Source organism: Pygoscelis adeliae, unplaced genomic scaffold, assembly GCF_000699105.1.
Source record: "Pygoscelis adeliae isolate BGI_AS28 unplaced genomic scaffold, ASM69910v1 Scaffold88, whole genome shotgun sequence".
In the NCBI taxonomy this organism is placed as follows: Eukaryota; Metazoa; Chordata; class Aves; order Sphenisciformes; family Spheniscidae; genus Pygoscelis; species Pygoscelis adeliae.
In genome coordinates this window covers 2,903,084-2,914,115 of record NW_008825616.1, presented here as the reverse complement: position 1 = coordinate 2,914,115, position 11,032 = coordinate 2,903,084, and the positions used below count along the sequence as shown (strand labels likewise).

The 11,032-nt window shown below is 41.7% G+C and overlaps 1 protein-coding gene across 1 annotated transcript in view; it reads right to left on the bottom strand.

The window, feature by feature from the left end:
* Positions 1–6,725: 6,725 nt before the first annotated feature.
* The window catches only part of LOC103924723 (vasoactive intestinal polypeptide receptor-like), a 21,264-nt gene continuing 16,957 nt past the window's right edge, over positions 6,726–11,032 (bottom strand). Inside the window, exons 11-12 of the mRNA XM_009333295.1 lie at positions 9,713–9,754; positions 6,726–6,994 (exon numbers count right to left, since the gene is read on the bottom strand). Of these exons, the coding sequence (XP_009331570.1) occupies positions 6,806–6,994; positions 9,713–9,754 (231 nt within the window). The 3' untranslated portion in view covers positions 6,726–6,805. The remainder of the gene's footprint in view (positions 6,995–9,712; positions 9,755–11,032) is intronic.

The following is an 11,032-nucleotide window of genomic DNA, read 5'->3' as shown; positions in this document are numbered from 1 at the left end:
AATTTAGTGGCAATGTAACATGCTGTAGCTCTGAGAAGAGAAGTACCAAGTTATTGGATGGAAAGCTGTATTTTGGCTTTTGACTGTGTCAAGGTACAAACTTACTGGCCTGTTGGGTCTAATACTGACCTTTTTTGGTCAAAATTGGTTTAATTGGTAATGGGATCTGGGGTTATTCAGCTTTGTTATGAGGTGGAAACACAGATATCAATTGCTGCTTTCTAACCTTTTTTGTGTTTTGAGAAATTGTTTTTAACATGTATACTGCTGTAGATGACACAATAAATGTATTATCATTTTGTATAAGTCCGTTCTGATATAAAATTGCACCAAAGAGAAATTTTTGTCTGTGAAGTTACAGAGTAGCGTATTTCTTCCTGAAGCAGCAGGATGGGGTTGTTTGGGCTAAAAGGGTTAGCTTCCTGCCTCATGGGAAGGAGTCCCTGGATTCTGCTGGGACAAGTCAGTCCTGGACCAACCAGGCATGAAGTCTTCACCTTTTTCACTCTTTCTTCACCATCAGTCAGTAGAGTTACATGAGGAAGTTCTTTAGCACACTGCATCAGTATCAAGCATGAGTATGGTCTGATACTGCTAATACAAATGCAACACACTCTCCATTGCAACTGATAGGCCCTGTGGCTCTGAGCTTTGATCCATAGGTCCTTTGGGGTCTACATGTTATTTCTAAGGGGTCTAAACAGGAAAAGAAAATCTGTTGTCCTCAAACAAAGGCACTGCCTGTTGGCAAAAGTGGAAAAATATTGGTCTCTATAACATCTGATATGCTTCAAGGCTTCATTTCTTTTGCAGTCAAAGCAAACCTCAAGAGTTTTATCATCGGGTTCATTTTCAAAAGATCAGGTACGTTCACGCTACTGAAACAGAGGACTCCACAGTAGATGACCTATTTCTGATATTTCTCCCATCTTTTTCCTCAGCTTCAGCCACCGTAAGTCTTTGTCTAACCCTCATGGATCTGTGAACCCTCCACAGAGGCTACATCTTTCAATTGCTATTCTCCCTCATTGTTTAGCCAAAGTACAGATATTTGGAGCCTCATCCTTGATGGGGAAGTGGACATATATATATATTGAAACTGAGGTTAGAGATCTGTCAGGGAGCAGCCAGGGCCAGTTGATCCTGAGGAATGGGGGCTGGGAGACAAGGGGCATCGCATGGGCAGTAGGGTCAGTCACAGCCCCAGTGAGGAAGCAAGGAAGGTCTGGAGACAGAGACCAGGTTCAACCAAGAGTCCAGATCATCAGGCAAGTTCATCGTGGCAAGGCAGGTCCAAGGCAGGTCCAAGGCCAGGCCGGGATGTCAGCCTATGTATCCGTCCCAGACCAGTGGAGCCCTTGGTGCGGCAGGGCTATTGCAAAGCTGGAGATCAGCATCCTACAGCATTGCTGAGGCATGGCCTGGGCTGAAATGGGTCTTGGGCCCATGGGCAGGATGGGAGCGGAGGGGGACAGGGCAGATATATGGATTTTCATTTTTGTTATATTTCAAATCATTGTAAATACCCTATGGTAATCCATTTGCATGGATTTACTGGGTGATCTGAGGCAGCCTCAGCCCCTTCTTTGAGTGCTGGATGACGCAGCACAGGATGTGTGTCCCCCTTCCACCCTTTGCAGAAGGGTTGCATCAGTCACTATCTTACTAAACAGGGAGATTAGCAAATGTGGAACAAGGAATCTGGAAAAGGCCTTATTTCTAAAGGTTACATCTAGTCTAAGCGATTTTTTTAGGCTCCTTTTTAAGAGGCAGAGAAAGAAAAGGCACCTCCAAAAGTATTTCAGCCCACTCTGAAAGCCCTATGGTAAATATCCACAATTTTAAAGAAACAATACCACACTATAGCACATTTGCTCGAAGAACCAGACACCGGGAAAACCTCATTTACTAGGTCTGTCAACACACCAAGGAGAGTATTGCCTTGAATCCAGCTGTCTTTTCTGAAATTGAAAAATTCTCACTCAAATGCTAAAAAAATTCTTTAATATATTTTTTTAATTTCTCCTTATCTCTAGTTTAAATTGATTTGAAAGCACTTTTTAACCCTACATCATCAAGACTTGTAGGTTAGGTCTCTGACTTTACCAAAGGACTATTTCTGGCAACTTCTATCTAGTGGGCACAGCCATCAAACTGTATCTGGCAGTTTCTGTAGCCTATTCCAATAGTTGAGCAATCAGTAACCACTGGATTTCCAAAAAAGTTGGACCCATCTCTGCATTCCATGATTTAGTCACTTATCCATCGTTGGGCTAGGCTCTTTTAAAGTCTGGTTTTAATCTTGGGTGTGGATTCAATCAACTTTGCCCACTCAACTCAACTTGACTTGAGATTGGGTTTGCTGGAGAGGAGTCATTTTTGCACAGCAGTTTAATAGATGATAAGAAAGTCGTAACATGCTTGTGATGCAACCACACAGGTAGCCTGAATACAAAGAAATCAAACTATGACCATCCTTTAATATGCTTTAGCTATAGGGTAGAGTTTATCTCATGGAGTAGGACTGAAGGAATAGGAAGGCATGTACACACAGACTAGGTGCCCAAGCTTTCATTACAGATAATAGACACCAAGAGCACGGATTGGATGCTTAAATGCAAGTAGCTAGTGTGATTTTGAAAGCTGTGTGGTGTCCTCCCTGGCCTCCAGCTGCTCTTCCAGAAAAGTATAAGTGTCCAAAAATCTGAATCATATCTCCAGGACAGCACAGATGTCTTGGATGCCCCAAGACATCTCAAATGGCATTTAGTAGCTATGTTTATGCAACAGAATCCAACTCCAATAGCCAGTGATGTCTAGACAGCTATACAGTTGACCAAATGCAGGTGCTTACTTTAGGGAGAGTTGAGTGGCTCATGGATTTCACTAACTGTATTGCTAATACTTCCACTGGCTTAGACATCCAAATCATATATAGGCTGCAAAATACAGATGCCTAAATTTAGCTACCATAACCTGTGAGCTAAACACCACCTTTGCTTTACACAAAGAGTATCACATTGGGTATTTCTTATCACAACATTTAATTTTTCCTGAAGAATATTCTCTGTCACACAATGGACTTTTAAATTGATTAATTATTTCTTCTCTTAGTTTGAGATGCACTGAAACCTTTCATGTTTTTCTGGCCTGGTTTTTTGCAATACCTTCTACCATCCCTCTGCACTGATCTGAAAATCTATCCAGCTCTGGGTGGATTAGGCAACCTTGGGGAAACTCAGCATTGGCAAAGCAGGTAAAGCTGCCTGCTGGAAGGATTTATTTTAATATGGAGTCCACACAATCAAACTTTCTGAAAAAATATGTTGACACTGTAAGATTTAAAAATCAACTCTTGGTGAGAAATTTCAGTTACCTTAACAACCTGTCTTTGCTGCAACACCAAGAAAAACAACTGGAACAGTTGTTTTTAATTGTTCCAGGTTGTCATGTAGTTTGTAAAGGGATTTAAAAATAATACTTGAAGAGTTAAACTGTGTAAAAGACGCTAGGGGATTAGAGGAAGAGAAAGCAGCTTTTCCTAGCTCATATAACTTAATGATATATTGCAGCTGTTCTTTGGCAATCATGTAAATCTCACTTGGGAGAGGGCATATCTCAGCTTCCTACTGAAGCTTTCGGTGCACTGCCTAGCTTTCCCGACTGCACACATCCAGAAAGGCCAGCAGCATGCCCGGCTCACACCACGCACCACGAGATGGCAGTGCCTCCATGCAGACCGCACAGCACTTCTAGACACCGTTTGTGACAATCCCTTTGCTGCCTGCGCAGGCCTGCTGTCAAGCAACATATCTCTGAAACGTTCCCTATTCCTACACACACCATCATGTCCTCAGATGTGCCATCGAGAAGGGCTGAGCAGCCTTTTCACAGCCCAAACAAAACCTTTATCCAAGAAACTTTTGCACTCCCCAAGATTATAAACCTCATCACCAGGTTGTTTCAAGTGTGCCCTTTATATAAATTAGGTAAATAGTGGCTTTGTATATATGCAGAATATCTTCATATAGCCCTTGATTCCAGCTTATGGCTTACACATCCTCATCCAAAATGAAAAGCAAAAGGCTTGGAAATGTTAATAGCATTGGGGGGGATGCAGGGGCATTTTGGACAAAGGACAGGCAGGGCAGGTAGCTGGTGTATTGCTGAGGTTGCTGGAGAACTTTTGAGGCATTGGGTTGGATCTCTGTGAGATGAGTTCTAAGGGTGACTGGAAAGAGCTTGAGGCAAAAGGGGATATCTGGGGAGTTAATGCAAGCTGAATGTGCACGGTGATGGTATATGGGTACAAACTAGGTTGCAGGGTCTGGTAGGAATGGTGGGGTTGCTAGAGCTGTTCAATTTTTATGAGGAGGCTGAACACTGAATGGCTGATGGAAAGATTCTTCGTGGTGTACTGAGACCTATCACCTTTCTTTGCCATCATTTCTCCTTCCTCTGGATCCTTGGTCCGTTAAAGAAGCTTCCCAGTAATAAAGGAAGAAGACATATAGTGAGGTGGCAGGTCTTAAAGTCAAACGCAGACCATCCTGGGAGCTCAGCTGGGAAGTGGGAATTGCTATGTGACACGAGATGGCTGATACATGCACCAAATAAATAATGAAGTTAGGTGGGAGAGAAAGTAAAGGGTAGATTGTACTGGGAGAAGAAGTCTCCATAACATAAAGCCTCAGGCCAGTTTTTTTTTTTCAGAAGAAACATTCCCAGGTCAGCCAAAAGCAGAATAATAATTCACTCTAACTTTGTTCCTCCCCAAAGGCAGATGAAGAAATATGGGTCAATTCCTTCATACAGACAACTCAATGTTTACCACAACTATTTCCTCAAGAAAATCTTCAGAAGTAGTCAGATACCTGAACTAACAGTCTTCTCTCAAAAATGGATAGAAGCAGGGTACCACAGACCTGTGTCTTAGTGATGGTGTCTTGGAAGGGGAGTGGGGCATTAACGCAGGCTGCAGGATCATGTAATGTAAATCTTTTTTTGGATTAAAAGGTCAAAACTGTACATATTCATTGGCTTCAAAACTGTATCCATAGTAAACACAATTATAAGACTGTCCTTTTTTTGTAGTCTCAAATGAAATATCCAAACTGACATAACTAAAATTTACAAACTCACCACAGCTGTAATTATCACTTGCCTTTTATAGATGTACATCATACAAAGATGTTCACATCACTATGCTAGGCAACAAACAACACAGGAGCAAAGGTTACTTTTACAAGGAAAACTGATAAGGAGGTCAGAATAGACAAAATGACACCTTATAGAGGACATCTGATTCATTGGGACAGATGGGTTAAAAGCCTAATTAATAAAGGACTGATCTGAATCATATTTATAGAAATCTGGACAATTCATCTCTGCTCTGATAATGGAACTAGAGATGAAACACCTAAAATCAGCAAAGAGGTTTCCACAAAGTCAAATGTCTCCTGGCCTAAATAATTAACAAAGAGTAGAACAAAATGAGGGACTGGAGCAGAGCTTTTTAAAGTTAAACTGATATTGCAGTTCACAGAAAGCCAACATGTACTTGAATGGCCGCGGTCTCTAGCAGTGCTTTCAAGTCTGAATGCAGGTTGTCCTGGGAATGGGCCTATCCTGAAAGGAACTATAGCTGTGTCTAGTGTACCTTGTGTGCCCTTTCTTTACTTTTGGACAGTTTGAGGTAGAGTCCAACTCAGTCCCGAAGAAAGTGGAAGGCCACCCAAAGAAGTGATGCAAGCACAACATTGGTTCACTCTGTTTTACTAGACCATACTTTGCTTCACTAGACCACACTGCTGTGTTGATAATTCTGACCCCAGAAACATCATTGAGTGGAGTGATAATGAACCCAGAAATGATGGGCAGGACTGAGATAATCACAGTAATCACAGCAGATTGGTCCTCAAAGGGAGGTCCCCAAAAAAGCACAAAACCACAGTTTAATTGTGTATTGTATTGAAGGATCCAGCCAGCTTTCAAGGTTATGGTGGCAGAAGGTCTGTTCCAGCTACACAAGGACCATCATCTGGGCATTAAGACTAGGTCTGTAAGTTATTCTGAGCTCAAGGTAGCCCAGCTGGCACACTGCATTGGGTTTGCTCTATGTTCTTCCTTCATACACACATAATCTGCCTAATATTCAGCTACTCCATGTTTTCCCATGGACAAGAAAGGGCTTGGGGTCCTCTGGCCTAATTTAATATCTCTGTTCAACAGGCATGGAAGAAAAAAAACCAAGCAGATAATGTAACTCATTCTTTTTTTGTGTCATTCTTGAGACACCTTGAGATTCCTTTTAAAGGAGGTTGCAGCTCCATAGGTAGATGCTTAGCAAGTTTCTGTGTATAATTCCCATTAACTCGGCTCAAGTCTCGAAACAACTAGTAAAACATCACTAATCATTACGGCAAACCTTTGCCACCCCATAACTGTTTCAAAAGAAGATCAGAAATAGTGCTCTTGAAAACTGGAAATTTAGGGAAACACTAACAAAGACGTGACAAACATGCTGGGCCTGGGAGGAATTAATGTAGTTCCTTTTTTTTGGCTGCTAACCTGTTGATTCACACTAGCTCAAGGTCTGGCTTTTCATAACAAAACAAGTGGATTTTATATGCTTAAGGAGAGAGAGAACCAGGGTTGTGAGACTGATCTGTACCAGGTGACAAAAGCAGCTCACAAGAAATTCGTAGAAGACTCTTGACACTATGGAAAGCCATAAAGGATCCAATCGGGCCATTTCTTAGGTAATATGTTACAACGTCACAGCAACTCATCCTGCTAGAAAAGCTCAGACAGAAGTTACACCATTCTGGTACACAGATGTTTTCCTTTTTGGACTGATTTTTTCAAGCAGTGATAACTGAGTGACATAGTTGACTGGACTGTTTTCTCTGGACAAAGCCCCGTGTTTGTGTGTGAAGTTCAGGTATTCTTGATACTGCCATTTGCACAGTTGTTTCTTCAGTTCACTTTGAACCTATAGAAAAGGAATTTAAAAACAGAAAATCAGAAAATTAAGAATTAGTGGACATTGAAGGTAAAATATGCCAAAATGTCTGCCTGACTACTCAGCCCAGATGCACAAAGGCACCCAAATCAATCAGGATTAAGCCTTAACACATTTTTAGAACTTAAACTATGTCCCTATTCACTTTTGAAAATAAACAGACTTAATTTCCAAAATTCAGAGGATGACAGGGAAGTTTTTGACTGCAGTTTCTTCGCTTATTGTTGTAGGTCTGCTTCATAAATGTTTCTACCTTTTTGTATAATTTCTGTTTTTCCTCATACTGAATCTTCTGTGCCTCCTTGCTGTGACCTGCTATGTTCAATAAGGGTCCTTCTCCAGGCTTTCAGTTTATCCAGATTGAAATCCCTCTTAAAGACTCCTTACTGACTCTGAAAGATACTGAGTCAACTTGAATACATATTACATTTGAGAGAGGTCTTGGAGATCCTCAAAAGCATAGGCAAAACTGTTTTTTTTTACCATCTGACATACAACTAACAACTAGGTTGAACAACCCCGGAGGTCAACGGCCTGCTATTGACACTATGGGGACCGGGGCGAGGTGACAGTGGGAAACTAGGTTCTGTTGCCCTACATAAAGCAGCTCACAGTCAAAGCTGTAGCAGAGGGAGAGCAAGTAGGTGCAGGAAACACCCAGTCCTTGCCACTGTTCACGTGAGCAGTCTGCTCCTGTGGATTAATTGCTCCCTGTGCCCTGTTACATTCACATTCAGCTTCATCTCCATCTAGTTCTCCTTCAAGGGGGGTGGCTCTCCTGAATGTCTGCAAAGTAATTTACAAATGCCATCCTAAATTAAGAAGATATGTCAAATGCTTCTAACCACATAGCTGTCATCTTCTGTGGCTGTCATTAGTACTGGAAATCTATTGCAGCGTTATAGTTGTAGCACCATTAGCACAAACCCACTCCAAATTAAATGCAGAAATAAACTGTTAAGTGAAACTATTAATTCTTACAGGGGATGTATGTATGGACAAATGTGATTTAAGTACTCTGAACTTAGGAATTCATGTAGTAATTCTGTTGTCTAATCTGCTACTAGGTATGGGCTCTACAGCGATGTACAGAAAGGAGGGTGTGACATGAAGAAGTACATCTTGGATATCAGGGCTCCCTGAAAGTCACTGGCAATATTTATCATTAAGGTGGCCCCTATTCTGCCTTTATTCTCTCTGTTAACCACACAGACACGCCAGCTCCTGTGTGCAGCTTCAATTATGGACAGAACATGCCCGCTGGAGCTTTCAAGACTCTGGTAAATAAAAGGGGGCTTCCTCCACCAAGCCAGTACTCCAGTACTATCCCAGAAAGCTCAAGGCCCTTCAACACTCCTGTGTACCTTATTCCAAAAAACAGGACATACAATACCTGTTCCATCCCATTCAGATACCACCCTGCTTGGCAGCAGCACAATCTCTCACATTGTTACAGATACTTAAAACTGAAGGAACACACACAGAGAAAATATTAGTTTTTATGGTTGCAGGGAACCATAACAGATGCAGGAAGGATCCACTGCCAAGTTGTAATGAGTGGCCGATCTGCTCCAGAAACAGTTATCCCTAAGCAGCATGAACGCAAGCCAACCCATAGCACTTAATCTTGAGGCCAGAGATCACACTCTGCCTGACCCTTTTTCAACACCTAGTAGATTTGTGTGTTGCAAGATACAATATGCAAGCTATTTAAAGGCTGTTGGCAAGCAGTCTATGCAGACAGAAGGCAGGTGGGAAGTAGAGCATTCTGTATTTACAGTTGGTCCTGAAGCCACTCTCTGAGAACAGCACTAGAATGGCCATTATAAATTGTTTTCCTAAGTAACAAACATATTTTAGGCATCATTCATCCTTGGGTAGGATTAATTTCACCTCCATTTAGCCATCTCTATGAAAGTGTTCAGTGTAAGCTAGTGGGGAGACTGAGGCACCATTAGTGGGTCATTCTCCTCATCTAATCTACACACTTTTCTGAAGATGAGATGCATTTTTACATTTTCTCATGGCTCTTGTTTCATGGCTTTTGGGAAAGTGCAAGCGTATTCTGGCAATCCATACAGTGTTTACACAAGGAAATCCGGATAACTCTCCTCCTTTCTGGGGGAAGCTGTTAGTTTTTAAAATTACACACTCTCCAAAATGTACTACAGGGAATTTATTCAAATTCTAACAATGTTACAAAAAAAAAGGAATGAAAGCGTTTGAACAAAACAACTGAAAACACACAGGCTGCCCTGGAGAAGGGAAAGGGAAAGGGAAAGGGAAAGGGAAAGGGAAAGGGAAAAGGAAAGGGAAAGGGAAGAAACTCACTAGGAGAAAATAAACCTAAAGAAAGTAAGAAGTGTTACAAGCTTTCCTTTGAGACATCATCATGATAGCTATCGGACATAAAGCAGAAAAAAAAATCCCCTGACAGGAAAGTCACCAACCATTTGTAAAGGGTCATTGCTTCAAAGCTTATTTTGTGTCCTTCTGTCAGAACTGTATGAATACAAATAAAGTCAACAACAAAGGTACCAGGGGAAAAAGAGATATGGGTATTTCATGCTTTCAGGAACAGATGAAAGCACAGATCTGTTCTGGAAATAGGAAAAAAAAAAAAAAAGAAAAACAAAAGAGGCCCTTGAGTTTAAAAGATTTTGATAATCTTATGTACTTGCTACTCACCTCTGCATTTGAGAAGCAATATAGAAGAGCGACAACAAAACCCTAGGACAGGGAGGGTAGGGAGAAAAAAACCAACCATCAGGATTTACAGCATAGAATCAGAGAAAGACATCAGATTTCATTCAAAATTTGAGTAAGACAAAAAACAAATACCATTGTTCCATTGGAATTTATGTGATGTGGCACTACTTATTGGATTTTCATCATAGGATTAAATTCCTCAATGGACTGGAGACATTATATGTGGACTGGAGACATTATATGTATATTATTGCCCTTGTATGGAGACACTAAGGACTAACTTAATGTTTACTGTATCCTACAAACAAGTCCTTCCTCAAATAAGGTAGTAAGGACCTCTGTCTTGTTCTAGTCTATGTTTACAGTAGTGAATAAACTGGGTGAGGACCTGCTCTTGTTTTGCATCTTTACTGCTAAGCTATCTTATTTCATGCACAAGAACTATGGCTGTGTTCAACCAACCTATTGGGAAAGGTCTTGGGTTCATATTCACCCAGAACCACAGTCAGGCATTGTTTGGGGGAGTGTTAGTCAGTTGGGAGCCAGCCATTTCACAGACTGTGCAAACACAGACAAACACTGGATGGTGCCAGACTACATCTGTATTAGTAAACTGAACAAGGCACAGCTCTGAACACTGACCTTTGCTTCTATATATTGTTAAAATGTTAACATTATCTATGACACAGCTTTGTCTTGGGCCAACAAGTATTTTCCCAAACGGTGTCCAAACATAACCCCCATTTTTAAAAAGGGGAAACAGGAAGACCCGGGGAACTACAGGCCAGTCAGTCTCAGCTCTGTGCCCAGCAAGATCATGGAGCAGATCCTCCTGGAAACTATGCTAAGGCATATGGAAAATAAGGAGCTGATTGGTGACAGCCAACATGGCTTCACTAAGGGCAAATCGTGCCTGACAAATTTGGTGGCCTTCTACAATGGGGTTACAGCATTGGTGGATAAGGGAAGAGCAACTGATGTCATCTACCTGGACTTGTGCAAAGCATTTGACACTGTCCCCCATGACATCCTTCTCTCTAACTTGGAGAGACATGGATTTCATGGATGGATCACTCGGTGGATAAGGAATTGACTGGATGGTTGCACTCAAAGACTTGTGGTCAACAGCTCAATGTCCAAGTGGAGACCAGTGATGAGTGGCGTTCCTCAGGGGTCGGTATTGGGACCAGCGCTGTTTAACGTCTTTGTCGGCAACATGGACAGCGGGATCGAGTGCACCCTCAGCAAGTTTGCTGATAACACCAAGCTGAGCGGTGTGGTCGACACGCTGGAGGGAAG